Source organism: Myotis myotis, unplaced genomic scaffold (genome assembly GCF_014108235.1).
Source record: "Myotis myotis isolate mMyoMyo1 unplaced genomic scaffold, mMyoMyo1.p scaffold_m19_p_19, whole genome shotgun sequence".
Classification (NCBI taxonomy): Eukaryota; Metazoa; Chordata; class Mammalia; order Chiroptera; family Vespertilionidae; genus Myotis; species Myotis myotis.
The window spans coordinates 42052399-42074766 of NW_023416323.1; the positions used below are offsets into that span (position 1 = coordinate 42052399).

Genomic DNA, 22368 nt, shown 5'->3' on the forward strand with positions numbered 1-22368 from the left:
AGTCAGGCTTAGCCACTGTCAGGTGGGCGGTAAGTCCCAGCTCCCTCACTTGGGGCGCGTTTGTCCTGAGAGAAGGGTCTGGGGAACAGCGAAGCTGCTCGTTTTACAGCTGTTTTTGCGCTGGTTCCCTGGAGGGTCTTCTTTTCTTCTAATTTCCAGCCTCTCTTTATTAAAAATCTATTTTTATTGATTTCAGAGAGAAGGAGAGAGATAGGAACATCAATGATGAGAGAGAATCATTGGTCGGCTGCCTCCCGCACGCCCCGCTCTGGGGATCGGTCCGCACCCTGAGCCTGTGCCCTGACCGGGAATGGACCGTGACCTCCTGGTGCATGGCCGCGGGCCCTGGAGGAGTCTGGAAGGCTGTGCACGGTGCGTTCCGGGACAGCAGCGCGGTGACGGCGTTCCAGCAGGTGTGGGCACCCCAGGCCGGAGCTCTGGCCTCTTCTTCCCCGTCACTGGTTTTCTGCAATGTGGCTCGGCCCTCCGTCCTCCGGAGTCCCCGCACCCCTGACAGTCAGTGCGCATTCGCACCGACGGCCAGAGGCTGAGTCGGGTGCCCCAGAGGGAGACGGGGAGCAGCGCTCCTGGGGTCCCCTCCCCGCTCCCCGGGGACTGTGGCCCTCGCGCTCTGTGCTCTGCTGCGGGTAACGCGGCCGCGAAGTCCTGGGTGGTAGGGCTCCTCGCACACAGGTTTGTGGTTCACTCCTGTGCGTTTAAGCAGCAAACGAGCTGAACTTCTTTATGCTCAAAAATTGCTAAAGTCAGGCTCCACGTTGCATTTGCCTTCGTCTGTGCCTCGCTGGCTGTTTGTTTTCTTCCCGTGAGTCAGCACAACCGAGTGTCCCTGAGTCGGCAGAGAACAAGGTTTCCCGAGGCTCCGCCAGCGCGGCTTTGGGGTACGGTCACTGTGGAACCGTGGGGGGCGGCCCTGCTGACTGTGCCCCACTCCCTCCGAACAGAGCAGCACTTCCTGACGCAGCTGCAGGAGCTGGGCATCCTGTCCCTGACCCCCGCCCGCATGGTCTTCGGGGAGCGGATCGCTTCCCACGACGACAGGTAGGAGGTGCCCTGCTGGCTGGGTGCGCCCGGGGCGGGCGGGCCTGCTCCGAGGGACACTTCTCCGCCCTGGGCCCTCATTCTTTGTTGTTGTTATAGTTTTTCCATTGATTTGGAGAGGGAGGAGGGGAGAGGGGGAAATATGGATGCGAGAGAGACGCATCCATTGGCTGCCTCCCGGTTGGCTGCCTCCCAAGCGTGCCCGCGGGGAAGCAGCGTGGCACCCAGGTCTTTTTAAACAAAAGCCGGCGGATCCGGCAGGAAAGCCGCGTTGGATGGGGTGCTGGTGCTGGTGCTGGTGCTGTTGAAAGTGCGTGTTCTTGTCTCGCGCTGTCTCCTGGCTGTTGGGCCGTGACCTGCACCGTGATGCCCGAGCCCGTGTCTGTGTGGTGACCTGCCTGGGGGGTAGCCCACCATCGTCCCCACCTCCCGTAAGAGCGCGACCTGAGCATCTCCAGCAACGGAACAGCCTGCCCAGCGCCCGGCGCCCCCACCTCCCCGTCGCCTGTCTCTCCACAGCTGGGGGTTGAGTGAGTCTCTACTTGGACGAGGCGGCACGGCAGTTCTGAACATCGCTGCTTTTTTTTTTTTTAACCATTTGTATGTCCTAAGCGTCTATAGATGCAAGCGGCGGACCTTTTTAAATTAAATTCAAAATATCGTGGCAGTTAACTGGTTAAAATTGACTTTGTACAGAGAGAGGAAGGGAGAGGGAGAGAGAGAGGGAAACATCAATGATGAGAGAGTCATGGACTGGCTGCCTCCTGCACGCCCCCCACTGGGGATCCAGCCCGCAACCACGGCCTGTGCCCCGACTGGGAATCGAACTAGCAACCCTTTTGGTGCCCAGGACGGTGCCCAGCCAACTGGCCACAGGCCAGAGCTGAGCATCGCTCCTTAAGTCAGAGCAGAACGTGACCCTGTGGGGACAACGATGGCAAGGCTGCCTGTGCCAACCGGCTGGTCTTGGCACCAGAGCTCCCGGTGCACAGCCGAGAACCACAGGGATCCGCAGGTGGCTCAGCCCGGCCTGGGTGCCCCGCCTCGGCTCCCTGCCGCCCCCACTCACCCCCTCTACTCCCTGCCGCCCCCACTCACCCCCCTCGGCTCCCTGCCGCCCCCACTCACCCCACTCGGACCCCTAACGCCCCTCCTGACCGGGCGGTTCTCTGCAGCACGTGTGACTGTGGGTGTGAATGTGGCTGAGACCATTTTCAAAAAGAGAGTCAGGTTGTGTGAGAACCAGGCCCCTTTCCAATCTACTAGGCTCCTCAGAGGTACTCAGCGTCTCCTGGGCCCTCAGCTGGCCGGGCGAGGCCTCTCTGTCCCCGGCCTCAGCTGCGTCCTGGGGTTTCCTGTGAAGAGGGAGGAAGCCCTGCATCTGACTGCACAGCCCGGGGGGCCGGGGGCCGCCTGCCCTCTTAATCTCTGTCCTGTTACCACAGGTTCCTGCTACACTTAGCGGACAAAACTGGTGGCATCATCGTAACGAATGACAACTTCAGAGAATTTGTGACCGAGTCGGTGTCCTGGAGAGAAATTATTACAAAGAGGTAACGTCCCTCCCTGTCCTTCCTTGGCCACACGTGCTGTGGTTCATCCTTCGGTTCTGTTTGCTGTTTGTTTGTGCTCACCTTGCCCTGCAGAGAGCAAGACAGGGAGCCAGGTCCTAGGACTGTGCGCCCAGACGGTGAAGGGGGGCTGGGTGCCCACAGGCACCGCTCAGCCCGGAGCTCCCTGCGGGCAAGGGCACATCTGGGCGCTACTACTGTTAGCTGTGGGATGCGGCAGGAGTGCCTCCTCCTGGCTCCCCCCGATGCCCAGGTTGCTCCTGCAGATCACCGGCCTCACATGTTAGCCATGAAACATAAACGTTGCTGGTAAATTGGGTTCCCGAATCCAATTCCAATGCAGGGGAGAGGGGTGGGGTTCTCCCATGTCAACAAACAATTCTCAGCCACCATCATGGTGTCTAGGAATTCAACTCAATTCTTTCTATTTTACAAATATACTAGGGGCCCAGTGCACGAATTCGTGCACCTTGAAAGGAACTGTGGGCTGCAGTGGGCACAGGGGCGGGTCTCGGCCCCATCCTCTGTGCCCTCGCCCGGCCCCCCCCACCCCCCGCCACGGCAGCCCCACTCCCGCTGCCGCTCCCACACACTGACAGCGCCGGCCGCGCTTGCACCCACTGATGGCGCTGAGCGATTGGGGCCGGTGCCGGCAGCGGGTGTGTGCAGCGGCTGCTGCCCCGATCGCCCCTCAGGAGCAGGGGGAGGTGGAGAAGCCCTCGGGGCAATCAGGGCCGGAAGCCTCCGTGTGCACCCGCTGACGGCGATAGGGACCGGCGCTGGGCGCTGGCAGCGGGTGCAAGTGGTGGCTCTGGCGCCGGCCGCAGGTGTGAGCACCAGGTGGGACTGCAGCTTGTGGGAGCAAAGAGTTTTCAGTAACCACCAGAGGCTCGCCCCGATGACAGCGACCGGCGCCCCGCCTCGGTCTGGCGCCCCTGCTCACCTGCTCCACCATCCCCCTGCAGCCAACGCCCGCCCACCATGGTCTGCGCTTGCCCCCTGGTGGTCAGCGCACGTCAGTTGTTCAGTTGTTCCGCTGTTCGGTCTATTTGCATATTAGCCTTTTATTATATAGGATTTTTATTGACTTCAGAGAGGAAGGGAGAGGACGAGAGCTAGAAACATCAATGATGAGAGAGAATCATCGCTCGGCTGCCTCCTGCACGCCCCACACTGGGGATGGAGCCCGCAACCCGGGCCTGTGCTCAGACTGGGAATCAAATTGTGACCTCCTGGTTCATAGGTCGATGCCCAACCACTGAGCCACGCTGGCCGGGCAGAATTCAACTCAGTTTTGATGCTGTCTACCTGGAGGTGGCTCGGATCCCAGGTTCAGGGTTCAGTCCTACCAGATTGGGGGTCCCCCAAACACACACACACAGACACCCAGGACAGAGCGCCATCCGACAGCTACTTGACCAGTTACCTAAAGGAGCGGACTGGTACCTACACAGCTGCCCACGCTGCCCCACTAGGTGGCGCCTCGGTGGGCTCCCAGCTCCCACGGCGGATGTGTGTCCGTTGCTGAGCCATTAGGGGTCACAGGAAAATGGCCTGTCGCTGCCGAGGCCCAGGTGAGAGCGAGTGACTCCATGCCTGTGACCGTGTGTTGTTAAAAAGCTGTCGATAGCCGAACTGGGCTTTGACCTCTGGGCACAGTTCACGAGCCACGGATCTCCTGGGGCTAGTCCCTGCTGGACGCTGGCCCTGGGCCCGCATCGGCGTTTCCCGGACACTGTCCATGTCCACACGCAGCCCGAAGGCACTGAGACGTGTGCACGCCGGCCGATCGCTCTCAGCCCACCCGGGCCCAACGTCAGAAACACAAAACAAGGCCCGGACCCGGTCCAACAACTGGCACTTTTGTTTTCTCAAAAGTTGATAAATTAAACACAGCTAACCTCTGCTTTCACTTCGTCAAGTACATGTCTTTCTTTTGTATTGCTTTCAGAGAGGGAGGGAGAGGGAGAAGGAGATACAAGCATCAACTAAGAGAGAATCATTGATCAGTCGCCTCCTGCACGCCCCCTACTGGGGATGTGCCCGCAACCCAGGCCTGTGCCCTTGGCCAGAATCGAACCTGGGCCCCTTCAGTCCCCAGGTCGGTGCTCTATCCACGGAGCCACACCAGCCAGGGCTCACGGCTTCCTTTTTTAAAGGTGTCTTCAGTGGTTTGCCAGTGGACAACAGCTTTCACAGCTGAAATCTCGGGAAGAAAGGGTTTATTAGGCCATGAGCCCCCCAGAGAGGGCCAGGTCCTGGGCGAGGAGTCTGAGCCGCCAGCCGCAGGGCCAGAGGGAGAAGAGCGCGCAGCCCTGGGCTCCCCGGCGCTTCTGTGCGTCATGTCTGGGGGAAGACAGCCCTGCGTGGTGTGGAGGGGCGGGGCCCCGGGCAGGTGCCATAGGAAGAGCTGTTTCCTGCTCCCTGGCCGTGGGAGGCAGCCCGGGAAGCCCCGCAGGTGAGCAGCCCGAGCGCATCCAGGAACGTGTTAGCCCCCGCGGCCCTCGCCGCCGCTCCTGGCTCCACTCTGGGCTGTGGTTTGATTGAGGACCTCGGGGTCCCCCACATCCACTCGAATGTAAACCTTCGTCGGCACCCGCCGTGTCCAGGCGAGTCTGGGCGTCTGGCCTTGGGAGGGATGTTGAAAGTGAGCCCGCTGGGTGCAGCTGCCCCCGGGCTCAGACAGACACCGAGGTCTCGGCAAGAAGGGGGAGCTGCTGAGAGCTGCCGGCTCGGCTCCACTGGGGTCCGGGGGAGGCGCTAACGTGTGGGCGGGCCGCCTCGGCCTTCGGGCCTTGAGCGGCGCTAGGACTTTGGGGGCCTTTGTCTGCCGCGGCCCCGGCGCGCTCCACGCCCTCCACACCCCCCTTGCCCTCTGTTGCAGGCTGCTCCAGTACACCTTCGTGGGGGACATATTCATGGTTCCCGACGACCCTCTGGGAAGGAGTGGACCCCGATTAGAAGAGTTTCTTCGGAAGGAAGTCTTCCTTAGGTATTTCCTCTCCAGATGGCCGCGTGCTTACCCGTGTCTTTCCGGGCTTTGTGCAGGTTTAGAGCAGGCGTGTCCCGGGAAGCTAAACAGGGCTCCTTATTTCATTTCAATGGTCTTAGATTGAGTGCGGATCTTGTCTACGTGGAAACTAATCAAGCAAGTGCCCCCGAAAGACTAAACCTTCATTTGTGGTCCTTTTGGTTTTGGGGTTTTTTGGTTAGTCCTCACCTGGGGGTATTTTTCCATTAATTTTTAGAGAGAGTGGAAGGGAGGGGGAGAGACAGAGAAAAACATCCGTGTGAGAGAGACACATCGATTGGTTTCCCCCTACACCAGCCCCGACCGGGGATCGAGCCTGCAGCCCAGGTCCAAGCCCTTGACCAGAATTGAACCCGGGACCCTTCAGTCCTCAGACTGGTGCTCTGCCCACCGAGCCACACCAGCTCCTCGTGGAGAGCGGGGAGCCAGGCGCCTCCTGTGGGTCTGAAAGGACAAAGCAGGCACTGCGGGCGCCACATCCTAGCGAGTCGCCGTTCAGGTTGGCTCTTGTTTCCGTCGTTAACCACAGTGTTCTGTGTGCCTGACGCAGAGCCTCTAACCCAGCGGTTCTCAACCTGTGGGTCGCGACCCCTTTGGCGGTCGAACGACCCTTTCCCAGGGGTCGCCTAAGACCATCCTGCAGATCAGATATTTACATGACGATTCATCACGGCAGCAACATGACAGTGATGACGTAGCCACGAAAATAATGTTATGGTTGGGTCACAGCATGAGGAGCTGTATTTAAAGGGCCAGAAGGTTGAGAACCACTGACCCAGCAACGGACCTTTTCTCTTTAAAACTGAAACAGGCTGCACTTGTGTGTGTTTCCAGCAGGAAGGCGGTCAGGGGTTCGCTTCCATTTGCAAGGAGACCCTGGGGGTTCCCGGCTTGGCTGTGGGGGTGACTCGCACAGCGGGGTCGCCTGCAGGGCCAGGTGGTCCCCTTCCCGGCCTTGGGCATCCTTTCTCTTTCGAGCCCTTGGTGTTCAGGACACAAACGCGGGCTGAGCACCCACCTGCTCCACACCACACCTCTCGCACCTCTCACTTCCTTCCCGGCGTCCCAACTTGAACCCGAGGCCCGTGTGCAGGCCTCACTGGCCTCACGGTCCGCGGCCCAGCTGCCGGAGGAATGTTCTCTGGCTCCTCCCGCAGCCGGCGCCGCCCGCAGCAGGCTCGGCCGGCTGATAAGGAAGTTAAACACTCACCTGTGTGCACACAGTTGTGGGTGCCAGTGCCGCACCCAGACGTCGGGGAGAGCTGCCCGTCCACTCATGGGGGTCCCTTTTCTGAGGCCTGCCAGCCAGGGCCCCCCGTACAGCATCAGAGTCTCACCCTCCGTCCTCAGGCCGGCTGGACGCGCCCAGGCGGTGCCAAGCCAGACCGAGGGGCGGGGTCAGTCCTCCCAGAGCCGACCTGCAGATGGAGTGGCTCTTTTTAAAAAAACACACACACACTTTTTTTATTGAATTCAGAGAGGAAGGGAGGGAAGGAGAGAGATAGGCACATTAGTGATGAGAGAGAAGCACGGATCGGCTGCCTCCTGCACGCCCCACACTGGGGGTGGAGCCACTGAGTTACACTGTCCGGGCTGGAGTGGCTCTGAAGCGCTGTCATCCTGTCCCCACTAAGTCTGGAGGTGGCATGGGGACATCCCCGCCCCGCCCGCAGTCCCGCCGTCAGGCACCAGGGGGCAGCACCGGGCTCGGGGGCAGCAGCAGGTCCTTTCCAAGGGTCTCCTGTTCATCTCCTCACCCAGCTCACCAGGCCTCGCTTCGTTCACAGGGACCTGCAGCCCCTGCTCCCCGCCCTGCCGGCCGTGGGCATGTTCGACCCCAGCTTCCGGGGCCCCGGCACCCCGGCCGCCGGCACCGGCCACCAGCCCCCCGCCCGGGTCCAGGGCCCCCCGCCCGGCCACTGGCTGCCCCAGCAGCCCCGCTTCCCGCTGGGGCCCGGCCTGCCCGGCCTGCCCAGCGTGCCCCTGCCCGCCCAGCGGTCCTCGGCCGAGACCAGCGAGCTGAGGGGGGCCCTGCTGAAGATCTTCCCCGACTCGGAGCAGCGGCTGAAGATCGACCAGATCCTGGCGGCCCACCCCTACATGAAGGACCTGAACGCGCTGTCGGCCATGGTGCTGGACTGAGCGCGGCCCGCGCACTGTGAGGAGGCGGCCGGGAGCCGCTGCGCGCAGGAGGGGAGCGGACCCCGATTCGTGCATAAGCCCTGGGTTTTCAAGCCAGCTCTTTTCTACATAAATGATGCTGCTATCAGAGGACCGGTTCCTGTCGGAGGAGAGTCTGCATTCTCTGCCTGCTCAGACTGTTTCCTAGCAGTGACTCGAGTGTAATGACATTTTTATGTTTTTTAAACTATTTTCCTTAAAGCTGAAAATATTGACAAATGAATATGATTAGCCTTTCTAAATAAAACAAAACAAAACAAAAAAAGAGCTGCTTCCTTAGGGAAGCAAGATCCTTAAAGTATATTTTCTTGAGGTGACCGTCACGCCCGCCAACCTGGAGTGTGCCCTCCCCGCGCCTCTGCCTCCCGGGATTCCCCGCCGGAATCCTTGGTTAGAGAGGCCGGGCGCCACTAGAGGGCACCTCGTGCCTGCCTCGGTGGGGGACCGGGCTCTGTGCCCGCCCTGGCCACGCCCAGGCGCCCGCTGTGCAGGCCGGTGGGTGGGGCCGCCTCCCGGTCCCGGGCTCCGCTCCCGCCAGCACAGGCCTGGCTGTCCTGACCTGACTCCACGTCACGTCCAGCCCCCGAGGAGGACGGCGGGCGTGAGGACTGGCACAGCCCTCGCTGCGGAGGTTTTGTGTCCTCAGCCACGGGGCACGCCCCCTGCGACGCTGTGCAGCTTTGCCAAAACCCACCGGTGTCTGCTTTCCAGGCGACCCAGCCAGTCAGCACCAGCCGCTTCCGCGGGGCGACCCTGCCTTCACGTTCGCTGTTGTCTCTGTCCTCAGCGGCCCTTCCCGCGCGCCTTTCTCGGACTCGATAGCTTCGCATCGTGTGGTCAGCTGCCCAGTTCCTGTCGGTGACTTCTCCCGGCAGCTCCTTCCCAGTCTTGCTGTTCCCTGAACCCACCTTCAAAGGGCTTTGTCTTCTACACCCGTCCTCCCGGGCGCCGCGGTCAGGTCCCTGTGTCCCTGCGGACCTCCCTCTCCCGCCCCCGGAGGCTCCCCACCCCCCCCCCCGGGATGGTTTGTCCTTCCTGGTGAGGGGCTCTGCCGGCCACGGGCAGGCGGCGTGGCCCCCGGGACGCCCGCTCCCTCCGGTGGCTACGCTTCTTCCATCGCCTTTTCTCTTGGATGCCTTCGAGGGGCGTCTGTGGGGACTGTTGTCAGCTGTTGCTGTGGGGCAGGTGCCCGGGTGAGCCCCTTGAGGTGGGCCAGGCAGTGACTTCGAGCAGCAGGTGTGTGAGGTCTAGACCAGGGATGGCGAACCTATGACACGCGTGTCAGAGGTGACACGCGAACTCATTTTTTTGGTGGATTTTTCTTTGTTAAATGGCATTTAAATATATAAGATAAATATCAAAAATGTAAGTCTTTGTTTTGCTATGGTTGCAAATATCAAAAAATTTCTATATGTGACACGGCCCCAGAGTTAAGTTAGGGTTTTTCAAAATGCTGACATGCCGAGCTCAAAAGGTTCATCACTGGTCTAGACTGTCTGGCCGTGACCCTGACCTTCGAGGTCCAGGCTTGGCCCGGCGGCCTTGGCAATCCCAGATTTCTCTTCCGTTTCCCAGAAGGACCCGGGCGCACCTGGAAGGGGCGGGGCCTCCCTGCTGCCAGGTGGAGCTGGCTGCGCTCCTGCAGCAGCCTGACCTTTGACCTGTGGGTGATGTTTGGTCTGTGGGCTCCGCCTGCCCCTTTCTCGGGGGCGGGAAGGGAAAACGCCAGGCTGTGGAGGACAGAAAAGCACTCCTTAGGTGTCTTGATACGTCACAGCAGGAAAGACGATTCCCTGTCTTTCCGAAACCCATCAGGTTTCGTTCATTTTCGTATTTGAAACCTCAGTTTTCAAACCATTACAGACAGTCCCCACCTGTCCTGAGCTTCCCCTCGATCTCGGCCCGGGGTTGACGGGAATGTTTCTCGGTGGCCTGCCCGCCTTGGGGGCAGCTTTCGTGCCCAGCGGCTCTGCGTCCTGCTGTCCACAGCCGTCCTTCCCAGGAGTGGGTGCGAGGGCAGGACGCCATCCCCCCGCCCCCCAGAAGGCTGTCCGCTGCTCAGAGGGTGTGGGTGGTGCTGACTCCCGGGCGGGCTCTGCCCCAGGCCCCAGGCTCTCTCCCGGGGAGGGCGCTGGTCTGACCTCACGGCCTGTGTGCGAGACCCTTGAGGCTGAAGAGCAGGGAGAAGGCACCAGCCATCCCGCTGGTGGCGGCCGGTCAGCGCCCGCTGCTGTGTGGTGGGGACTCGCAGGTGCAGCCCCGGGGGAGGAGGGAGGGGAGGAGGGAGGGCCTCCGTCTGGCTCAGGCTTGTGGCCTGTGGATCTGATCTGCACCTGGAGGGCGCTGCTCTCTGGGATGCTCTGAGCACCCCCCGCCCTGCCACTCCCCTAGGTCCAGCCTCCCCGCCACACACACACCTCGGAGCTGGGCCTGCCTCTGGCAGCCCGTCCCCGCACCGCCCCGTCCTCCCTGCCTCGCTCCCTTGCTCCTCCTCTTGCCGGTCAGCATCTACCTCCTCGTGACCCTGCACATGTCAGCTCCTTTCCATGAAAGTAACAACCCGATTCCCTTGAAGGATCATCTTCGTTCTCCCCGCACCTCCCGGCTGCACCTCTGGCCCCGCCCACCAGGTGAGACTGGTGTGGGGTCCCTGCAGGGCCGCCCTTCCTCAAGCCTCAGTGACCGTGGCCGTCCACCCGCTGACCTTCTCGCTGTGAGCCAGGGCCCTTCCTGAGCCTCCTCATGGCTCCCCTTCTCTTCCCTGGGGCCCGGCCTCACCACCCTCTTTCCCCTCAGACTTGGGAGCAGGGGTGGGGCTCGATCGGGAGGGGCTCTCGCTGGCGGTGGGGGTGCCCGGGCACTGTCCCCAGGGCTGGGTTCCCAGGAGCGTGCCCCTTCAGCCCCTCCCCGGACGATGCCCAGGCAGGCGGCCCTCCGACCACATTTTGAGAAACTCGCCAATGTTACCTTAGGACTCCCCGCTCCTCCCTAATTCTGTGCCCCCCAGGCCCCGTCCACTCTGCCCCTTTCTTGCCATGTGACCACCAGCCGTGCCCCCGCGGCCCCGTCCTGGTTGGCTTCCAGAGGCAGCTCTTCCCGCCCAGGGCGCTCAGAGGCGCAGGCCAGCACCCAGCTCAGCCCCCCGCGTGCCTGGTGTCCCCCGGCCCCCGTGTTCGCCCACTTGGTACAGCCCCGCCCATGCCCGCTGCAGCCGCGCCTTCCTCGGCCTCCGTGGGCCCCGCCTCGGTGGGCACCTCCCCTCCCGATGGCCCCCCTCGGGCCGGAGCCCATGCTGTACCCCGCCCAGCGCTGCCCCGAAGCAGCCGCGTCCCGGGACCCGCCGCCCCGCCCGCCTCCGCACCTGCAGCGCCAGCTGATGTCACTGCCGCCGACTGTACGCGTCTCGCTCCCTCTAGACTGTGAGCTCCTCGCGGGGCAGGGACGTCTGTGTCGCTCTGTATCCCGGCACCTGGCCCAGTGCCTTGCACTTAGGTGCCCAATAAACGTCTGCTCCACTGAGGCCAGGCCCCAGGCTTCTTTTTTTATTGTTTAATGTGTTTTTATTGATGTCAGAGAGGCAGGGAGAGGGAGAGAGAGAAACATCCATGAGGAGAGAGAATCACGGATCGGCTGCCTCCTGCCCGCCCCCCACTGGGATCGAGCCTGCAACCCAGGCCTGTGCCCTGACCGGAATCGAACCCGGGACCGTTCAGTTCACAGGCTGATGCTCTACCCACTGAGCACACCAGCCAGGGCAGGCGCCCCAGGATTCTAAGTTCCCTGCCCTCCACCTTCCTCAGTCAGGAGTGGGGTCCACTCTGCACCACTGTCCTGCCCGAGCAGGAGAAATGGGGGGGCACCTCCTGTCGGAAAGACCCTGAGGGCAGTGCAGACACCCCCCCTACTCCCCACCCCGTCACACAGCGTCAGAGCCCCACAGCCTCAAACCAGGCTTCCCTTCACCTGGGCGCTCCCCGCCCTGAGCCTGAGCCTGAGCCTGACCCTGGGGGCTCAAGTTTCAATCCTCTGACCTCCAGGATCTGGGGCAGTCACTGGGGAAACTGAGTCAGGACAAGCTGGGGTTTGCCCAGAAATGGGGCAGAAGGGCCCACAGCCAGTGCTGGATCCGGACGCCCAGGGGCCCTGGAGTCAGCTCCCCCCGCAGGACTCCCAGCCCAGCCCAGGGCCTCGGGGGTCCTTCCCACCCCAAGTCCCCGGGGAGCAGCCCCGTGCAGGCCACACAGCCTGCAACCCAGCCCAGGGTCAGGCCTGGGCAGGCCCTGGAGGAGGAAGAAGAGGAGGAGGCGGGAGGAGAGGAGGGGGGGTTCCCCTGAGAAGAATGTGCTTGTCTGCCGGCCTGTCTGGCTCTGGGCTCAGGCTAGGGTTTCAGCCACCAAAAAAGGCCGCAGGAAGGAGAGGGCCACCCGCAGGCCGGGAGCTGCGGACGCTGCTTTGCTCAAACTGGTGTCCCCGAGGCCAGCAGGTCCCTGTGCCCTGGACAGCCCCTCGGAGATGGGGGAGGGGCACCCGTGCTCACCCCCATTCTGAGGGGGAGGCCCCGGGGCGCTCCTGGTGGCCTGTGCCCTGGATGTGGTGTTGCATCCCGCACAGCAGGGCGGGGCCATAGGGGGCGAGGGAGGAACCCACTCTCCCACCATATGCCTGTCCCCTCTGAGGTCAAGGTCACCCCACCTGTCCCCTCTCAGGTCACGGTCACCCGGTCTGTCTCAGCTCCTTGGGGATCCCTCGGCTGGGCCTCCCCTCGCTGGGTGTCGCATTCAGCATGTGAGACAAGCCAGTCCACCTGCCCCTGGCCCGCGAGGGAAGAGCACTGAGGGAGGTGGAGGTGGGGGACCGTCCCCCAGGCCCCAGCTTCCAGGAAGTCTCCCAGGCAGCAGCTGCCTCCTCCCCGCACACCAGCCCCTGCAGCTGGGGAGGCTTGGATTTATTGGGCATCTACTACGTGCCGGCCTGTGGGAACCACTCGCACGCAGGCTCCGTGTCCCCAGCACAACCGCCTCCGAGGATGCAGGTGTTCGCCCCAGAGGCCAGAACCCCGAGCCCAGGCCCAGGCAGGGCCTCTGAGTGCGGAGCTGCTTGGGTGCCCGCTGGGTCCGTCACTCCAGGGCTGACGTGGCCCCGGGAGGCGAGACTGTGATAAGGAGGGGTGACCCCCGGGGCCTCCAGGAACGAGGGGCTGCAGCCCGGAACCAGGTGAGGCCAAGAGAGTGTGAGCTGGGGCCCAAGAGCACAGCCTCAGACGGGGGTGGACGGGGATGGACAGGGATGGGAGGGGATGGACGGGGGTGGACACATGACATCAGTTTCTCTGTCAGTGACACTTAGTACGCTCACAGCGTCATGCAGTCATCAGCTAAGTTCTAGACCTTCTCATCACGCTGATGGGAAAGCCCATCCACTCCGAGCTGGCCCACCCCCCAGCCCCTGGGCATCAGTCGTCTGCCTTTCTCTTTTCTGCCTCTTTTGTTGCGGAAGGAATGATGCACAGAAGACGAGACAGACCAAGCAGCGCCCAGAGGAATGGAGTTACACCGTTTATTCGCCGGCGGCCGGAGGAAGACAACTCCCAAATGTCTGGGCAAAAACATGGAGGAAGCTTTCCCATTCGTATCTTCCCACCCCCTTGTCTCCCAAACCAGGGCTTTTCCGGACCTTACGTCAGGCGGCTGGCCTGCAAGGTGAGACAGCCAAGTTTATCTTCCCGATTGTTCAAGCAGCTAGAAAGCCAGGTTAATTCACAGAGTAAGGGGCCGCCTACAAACAACAGTTGACTCACAGAATAAGGGATCATCTAATAGCAGAGAGTTTCAAACAGTAGTTTTTACAAAAATAGGGGTTGCCTTCTCACTTTCACTTCACATGATTTTCCAGGGTTTATCCACTTTGCAGCTTGTATCAGCACTTCATTAATGTGTGTGTGTGCGTGCGTGTGTGTGTGTGTGTGTGTGTGTATTGCCCTGAGAGAGAGAGGAAGGAAGAGGGAGAAATATGGATGAGAGGATGAGAGAGCATCATGGACCGGCTGCCTCCTGCACGCCCCCCACTGGGGATGGAGCCCGCACCTCACTTTTGTGCTGAATAACAATCCATTGTGCGGAGGGACCACATGGTGTTTGCCCGCCCACTTGTCGTGCCGCCTTTGGCCGCTGTGCGTGTGAGCTGTGCGCACGCCTGGCCCCGTCCTGCGGGATCACGCGTTTCCGTCTGAAAGGTGTTCCCTTGCCACCAGGGGCCCCGGACCTGCCGTTCCCTCCAGCCGGCGGCACAGGAGCCAGCGGGGCGGCGGGAGGCGGGCAGGTGACCCCCGGGCTGTCTGGGCGATGCTGACAGCCCTCGGCCGGTGCAGGGGACTCTGCAAACCCCCAGAGGAGGCCGGAGAGGCGGCCGGCGCCCCGAGTTACCAACCTCGCGGATGTCACAGGGGCTCCCGGGCTCAGCACCCGCTGCACAGCGTCCTGGTGGCCAGGGTCCGGCCCGGGCTTGGGGACGACGGGGGTCTGGTGGACAGAGGAGGGATCCGCCACCGGCGAACGTGAAGGAGCCAAGGGCCGGACTAAATCGGGGGGCCCTGCCGACGGGGGTGTGTGAGGGGGAAGTGAGGGCACGGGAACAGACTCGGGGTTCCATGCCTGGAACACATGGCGCGCCCCTCGTCTTCACAGACAGCGTGAGGGCAGCTTTCTTCACCCCGACACTGTGTTCCCGCCTGGCGAGTCCCAAACACCGTTCGCTGGGACGAAACCTGGCCCGGGCGCCGCAGCCAGGCAGCCGGTGCGCCATGACCGTGGCTGCTGGTGAAGCAGGAAACCGCACAGTCTCACCCGCCGGCGGGGCTCCGTGGCTGAGCGTCGACCTGTGAACCAGGAGGTCAGGGTTCGATTCCCGGTCAGGGCACAGGCCCGGGTTGCTGGCTCCATCCCCAGTGTGGGGCGTGCAGGATCCATGATTCTCTCTCATCATTGATGTTTCTCTCTCCCTCCCCCTTCCTCTTTGAAATCAATAAAAATATATGAAAAAGAAGAACAATCGTACCGTTCCCACCCCCTCCTGGGAACGCACACACAGGTCATGAGTGTGTGGCCCCGGGTGCCTTTATTGGGGGGCATCTAAGACGCCCCAACAACACTGGTCCCCGTGAGCGGAAAGGAACGCGCCGGTGAGGGCAGCGGCCAGTCACGCGGCGGAGGGGGGCGGCAGGTGCTCTCCCCCCGACGGGCTCTGCTCGGCCGATGCCTGGCGCTCCCGCCTGGGGGTCACCTGTCCCAGCACCAGCGGTTTCAGGGGCGTCGGCATCCTGGCCACCAGGCCGGGCCCCACCCCTCCAGGTACTGGGCTCAGCTCCAGGCCCCCGGGAAGTCAGACCCGGTTCCGGCGGCGAGGGCCTGGTGAGACCGGAGCGTGCTGGCCGGCTTGTTTATTTGATTAAAAACAGGAAACAACAACAACAAAAACCCTCACTGCTACAGAACAAAGAGGGGAGCAGCCCCCCTGGGCCCGGGCCGGCTCCGCCAGTTTCTGTACATGTTTTATAAGGTTCAGGCCGTGGGGGAAGCGGCACTGTTGCTTAGCAACCGAAGTTAGAAAGCAAATTGGACCTGAAAGACCCAGGACGAAGCAGGAGGCAGTCGGGAGGAGGGTCCCGAAGGGCCGGGCCCAGGGCTGACGCCCCTGAGCCTCCACGTGGCCCCAGGAATCACCCTCATCAGCCTGGAGGGCGCTCCGTGGGCGAGGCTCCCCGAGAGTTCCTATCTCCTGACTCTCACCACAGCCCAGGGTGCTGAAGTGTGGGTCAAGGTCACACAGCCAGGGAGAGGCGTGTCCGACATTTGAACTTCAGTTGCCTCCTGCACGGCCCACACTGGGGATCGAGCCCCCAACCGGGGCATCGAACTGGGAATTGAACCCGGGACCCCCTGGTTCATAGGTCGAGCCACACCAGCCGGGAACAGATTACCTTCCTGGCCCGGTCCTTCTCTGCTGTAAATAATGCTCCTCCCACAGTCCTCCCGGGGCGGGAAGGGAAGGGTACAGGCCCGGAAGGGCGCTCAGCCTGCAAAGCAGCCTCATGTGGGCCTCTCCTCCCCAGAGCTGCAGTGGTGGGTCCCGGGGGCAGGAGGGAGTCTGCCGCCCACACTGATCACCCCCGCCCCCCCCCCCCCCCCAGCAGGCTGCCTTCCCCGGCTGGCCCACAGGACAGCCCCGTGCAGGCTTCAGGGGGCCAGGCATGGAAGGGGCCCTGGGATCCCAGGCTGCACCCTGGAAGCCTGTTTCTCCCAGAACCCTCAGCTCCCTCTTGGACGGTCCGAGGCAGGGGAAGGGCCACAGTCCAGCCCGGGTGACAGGTGCCCGCCGGGGCCTTGAAGTCTGGGCAGCCGCCTGCCAGCGACAGCCAAAGCTCTGAGGTCATCCCCCTGACACCCGAGCCTTGGCACCTGCCTGGACGCTGGGTGGATTAGGGTGCCGGGGGGGGGTGGGGCCCAGACCTGACGCCTCACACCCTGGCGCCCGGCAACGAGGCCTGGGAGGAGCGGCTTCCCCCCCCCCCCCCACCCCACACACACTCACCGCCCGCTGCCCATGCCCCGGCCCTGCAGAAGGGGCAGGGTCCACCCCGCCTGCGCATCAAGGCTGACCTTGGGCTCAGGGACACCCAGTTGGCAAGGAGAAGGGGGCCCCTTCCCAAGACCAGAGGCTCTGGAACGGGACCCAGCCCCACTCGGCAGCCCCGCGGTGGCGCCACCGCGGTTGCTAAGAGACGGCAGGCATCGCAGGTGGGGCAGGAGGGCTTCCCCAGCCCGGCCCTGGAGGCCTCCAGCAGCTGCCCCGGCCCTGGCCCTGCCCACATCCGTGGCCCCGGGCCACAGCCAGGAGCAGCAGCTTTGCTGAAAAGCCTCCTGCTTGGAGGGGTCCCAGGGCTCTGGTTCCAGGGAGACCACAGGGGCCCCAGCGGGGAGCTCACAGGCCCCCAGGCACCTACCCCTAGAGCTCTCGCTCTCGCTCCCACTGAAGGTTGTAACGTTGGTCCCCCCCCCCCCCCCAACGCTGCCACCTAAGGACAAATGAGCTACGAGGCCAGCGCCCAGCGCGTGTAGATCGTGTCGGCTGGTCACGACCCCTTTCTACAGCGCCCTCACCGCCCGCCGAGGTCCCGGCTTCCTGCTCCGCTTTCTGTTCCCATCGCCTGGCGTGGACGGAATAACGGTGCCGGTGACGCTGGTGTTTCCATCAACACCTTTCCACAGGCGACATCGTGAGCAGCCCTGTTTGATGGCCCCTCCATTTACCTCTCCTCCCCCTCCTCTAATATCTCTCTCTCTCTCTCTCTCTCTCTCTCTCTCTCTCTCTCTCTCTCTCTCCCTCCCTCCCTCCCAGGTGACTAAAATGGTGCAGGACTTTCTGACCTGGCTCAGTGAGGTCACAAGGAAATGGGGGAGCCTTACCTGGGGAACCCTCACAAAGGAGGTGCTGTTTGAGCTAAATCTTGAAAGAGCAGGGGCTGCTCGCCAGGGCTGGCTGGTGGGGTGGGGTGGGGGTGGGGTGGGGGTGGGGGTGGGGTGGGGTAGGGTGGGGTGGGGGTGGGGGTGGGGGGGTGGGGTGGGGTGGGGGTGGGGGTGGGGTGGAGGTAGGGGTGGGGGTGGGGTGGGGGTAGGGGTGGGGGTGGGGGTAGGGGTAGGGGTGGGGTGGGGTGGGGTGGGGTGGGGCGGGGGCAGGGGCATGAGCGGAGGACAGGCTGCTGAGCCGCTTGCCCTCGATGCTGCTGTCAGTGTCGCTGAGCGGCCGGTCAGGCCAGGAGCCCAAGCAGGGAGTGGAGAACGGCTCACCGCAGCCTCCCAATCTTGAAGAGCTGATTTGCACCCCCTGAGCCTCAGTCTCCCCATCCGTGAAGTGGGGACGCTGATAGTTCCTGCCTCAGGGCCCTGTGCCTGCCTCACAGCCAGCCCTCAGCGAGCGTCGGCTCGACCTGTTCTGTGAGCAGCTGGCTCTGTCCCGTGGCCTCGGGAATCTGGAGACACTGGCGGCAGGAACCGAGATGTTAAACTAAGAAGGCCCCGCGCGGGGAGGACGTGAGGAGGGAAATGCCGGGGGTCTCAGCCGCAGGAACAGAGAGGAACAGCATCGCCGCGGAACGGCAGCAGAGCCGGCACTTCCTGTCCGCAAACACGCAGCCCTTCCTGCCCGTCGTCTGAAGGATAAACAGAGCCCCCCCCCCCCCCCCACACTCGCCCCCAGGAGCACCGGGAGCCAGGCCACCGAGGGAGCAGGAAAGATCTGCTCCCAGAGCCTGGCCGCCCCCACCATGACCCTCTGGTGAGCCCCACCCTGGCAGGTCCGGGATGACTCGTGGGGTGGACCTGGGGACGGGTGGACTAGGGAGAAGCAGAGAAGCACCCCTTGCCTGTGGGTTTCAGAGGCATCCCTTCGGGTCCAGGGCTGGACTCGTCGTCTGAGTCCACTGGCTCCAGCCTTCGCCGTCTTCAGACGGCCAGCTTGGCTTCTCCGCCACTCATGGCTTATCGTCACCACCACCACCATCTCCACCAGCACCAGCACCAGCACCATAAGTATCATCACCATCACCATCATCATCACCACCACCACCATCTCCACCAGCACCAGCACCAGCACCATAAGTATCATCACCATCACCATCATCACCACCACCACCAGCACCAGCACCATAACCATCGTCACCACCACCACCATCATCTCCACCACCATCATCACCATCACCAGCACCATCATCTCCACCACCATCACCAGCACCAGCACCATCATCTCCACCACCATCATCACCATCACCACCACCACCATCTCCACCAGCACCAGCACCAGCACCATCATCATTACCACCATCTCCACCAGCACCACCATCTCCACCAGCACCAGCACCAGCACCATAAGTATCACCAGCACCACCATCTCCACCAGCACCAGCACCAGCACCATCATCATTACCACCATCTCCACCAGCACCACCATCTCCACCAGCACCAGCATCAGCACCACCACCATCTCCACCAGCACCAGCACCAGCACCATAAGTATCATCACCATCACCATCATCTCCACCACCATCATCACCATCACCAGCACCATCATCTCCACCACCATCATCACCATCACCAGCACCATCATCTCCACCACCATCATCACCATCACCAGCACCATCATCTCCACCACCACCATCACCATCATCACCACCATCACCACCATCACCACCATCATCACCACCATCACCATCACCACCATAATCACCATCACCACCATCATCACCATCACCATCACCACCATCACCACCATCACCACCATCACCATCACCATCACCACCACCACCATCACCACCATCACCACCATCACCACCATCACCACCATCATCACCATCACCACCATCATCACCATCACCAGCACCACCATCACCAGCATCATCACCACCATCATCACCATCACCATCACCACCACCATCATCACCATCACCACCATCATCACCATCATCACCATCATCACCACCATCACCATCATCACCATCATCACCATCACCACCATCATCACCATCACCACCATCACCACCACCATCATCGCCATCATCACCATCATCACCATCACCACCATCATCACCACCATCATCACCACCATCATCACCATCATCACCATCACCATCACCATCACCATCACCACCATCACCACCATCACCACCACCACCATCACCACCACCATCACCACCATCACCACCATCACCACCATCACCACCATCACCACCATCACCACCATCACCATCATCACCACCACCACCATCACCACCAACACCACCATCACCACCATCATCACCATCATCACCATCACCAGCACCACCATCACCACCACCATCACCACCACCACCATCACCACCATCATCACCATCACCATCACCACCACCACCATCATCACCATCACCAGCACCACCAGCACCACCATCATCACCATCACCACCATCACCATCACCAGCACCACCATCACCAGCACCACCATCACCAGCATCACCATCACCACCATCATCACCATCACCACCATCACCACCATCATCATCATCACCACCACCATCATCACCATCACCAGCACCACCATCACCAGCATCATCACCACCATCACCAGCACCATAAGTATCATCACCATCACCATCATCTCCACCACCATCATCACCATCACCAGCACCATCATCTCCACCACCATCATCACCATCACCAGCACCATCATCTCCACCACCATCATCACCATCACCAGCACCACCATCACCATCTTCATCTCCACCACCACCATCACCATCATCACCATCACCACCATCATCACCATCACCACCATCATCACCACCATCACCATCACCACCTCCATCACCATCACCACCATCATCACCATCACCAGCACCACCATCACCAGCATCATCACCACCATCATCACCATCACCATCACCACCACCATCATCACCATCACCATCACCACCATCACCACCATCACCAGCACCACCACCACCAGCATCACCACCATCATCACCATCACCAGCACCACCATCACCACCATCACCACCATCATCACCATCACCACCACCACCATCACCACCATCACCATCACCAGCACCACCAGCACCACCATCATCACCATCACCATCACCACCATCACCATCATCACCATCACCAGCACCACCATCACCACCATCATCACCATCACCACCATCATCACCATCATCACCATCACCACCATCACCACCATCATCACCACCATCACCACCATCATCACCATCACCATCACCACCATCATCACCATCATCACCATCACCACCATCACCACCATCATCACCATCACCACCATCATCACCATCATCACCATCACCACCATCACCACCATCATCACCATCACCATCACCACCATCACCACCATCATCACCATCACCATCACCACCATCATCACCATCACCACCATCACCACCATCACCACCATCATCACCATCACCACCATCATCATCATCATCACCATCACCACCATCACCACCATCACCATCATCACCACCATCATCACCATCATCACCATCATCACCATCATCACCATCACCACCATCACCACCACCATCACCATCACCACCACCACCATCATCACCATCACCACCATCACCACCATCATCACCATCACCACCATCATCACCATCATCACCATCACCACCATCACCATCATCACCATCATCACCACCATCATCACCATCACCACCATCACCACCATCACCACCATCATCATCACTGAGGATGGTGGGATGTAAACTGACGCAGCCGTATGAAAACAGTTTTTACTACAGTGTACACCTGACTCTAATATATGTCCGTTATACCTCAATTTTAAAAGACCATAAAATGCTTTTTCAACAACAACAAGGAGTAAATCTGGAGTGAATTCACACAGGGAGGAACAGTCGAACAGAGGAAGCCTTCATCACTGCCTCTTGTCAGGCAAAATTCAGGGGAGGCGGGCTACTTCCCACTCTTCCCTGCCCGTTACCTGCCTCAGTGCCGTGGGCCCACAGTCACCTCAGTAGTACTTGTTGAATGAATAAACGGATGCTTACCTGCACATGTACACGCCTGGCCTCTCTCCTACTGTACAACATAGTGCACAGTATGTGCTCTATAAACGCCTGGCAGTTAAACTAATGACTGGAATCGGTAACAATATGCATACCCCTTAGCCAATGACCAAAATCACCTTCCCATGGTCGCCATTACTATTCACTGGAAGCAGATTTGCTACAACCACACACCTGCTGGATTTCTTAGCAAGTTAAAAACAAAACAAAACAAACCCAGCCCTGACCGGTGTGGCTCGGTGGATAGAGCGTCGGCCTGCGGACTGAAAGGTCCCAGGTTCGATTCCGGTCAAGGGCATGTACCTTGGTTGCGGGCACATCCCCAGTGGGGGGTGTGCAGGAGGCAGCTGATCGATGTTTCTCTCTCATCGATGTTTCTAACTCTCTATCCCTCTCCCTTCCTCTCTGTCAAAAAATCAATAAAATATTTTTTAAAAAACAAACAAAAAACCCAGCAGCCCTGGCCGGTTTGGCTCCATGGCTAGAGTGTCGGCCTGTAGACCAAAGGGCCCCAGGTTCGATTCCCGTCAAAGGCACGTACCCGGTCAGGGCCCCGTGCAGGAGGCAACCAATCGATGTGTTTCTCTCTGTCTTTCCTCTCTCTTCTACTCTCTCTAAAAGCCAATGGAAACACATCCTCCGGTGAGGATTAACAACAGAAGAAAAAAGCAAAAACAAACGCTGGGGAAAGGTGGTCTGCACCTAAGTCCAAAAGACTCTCCGTGGGAGCTGCGAGTCGCCCCTGGCGTGTGCCCCTTGCCTCCTGCGGGGGCCGAGGCTGCCGGGGAGAGGACGGGCCCACGGAGGAGGCGCCTGGGCCAGCGGGCCGCTCGGGAAGCCTGGCCACCTCAGCGGGTCCGCTCCGGATTCGCCTGTTCTACCCTCCGCATCATCACCCGACT

The 22368-nt window shown here is 61.2% G+C and overlaps 2 protein-coding genes across 3 annotated transcripts in view; both read left to right on the plus strand.

Annotated features, from left to right (window-relative positions):
- Nucleotides 1-8140, plus strand: part of N4BP1 (NEDD4 binding protein 1) — a 30600-nt gene extending 22460 nt beyond the window's left edge. The window contains exons 4-7 of one of the 2 annotated variants that reach the window (XM_036346428.1): nucleotides 963-1059; nucleotides 2505-2612; nucleotides 5515-5622; nucleotides 7449-8140. In XM_036346428.1, coding sequence (XP_036202321.1) covers nucleotides 963-1059; nucleotides 2505-2612; nucleotides 5515-5622; nucleotides 7449-7803 — 668 coding nt within the window. In that variant the 3' untranslated portion in view covers nucleotides 7804-8140. Of the gene's footprint in view, nucleotides 1-962; nucleotides 1060-2504; nucleotides 2613-5514; nucleotides 5623-7448 lie in introns of those variants that run through there. The other variant, XR_004973658.1, reaches the window with a different exon arrangement.
- SIAH1 (siah E3 ubiquitin protein ligase 1) overlaps nucleotides 1-22368 on the plus strand; it is a 71182-nt gene that overhangs the window by 22183 nt on the left and 26631 nt on the right. The window lies entirely within an intron of this gene.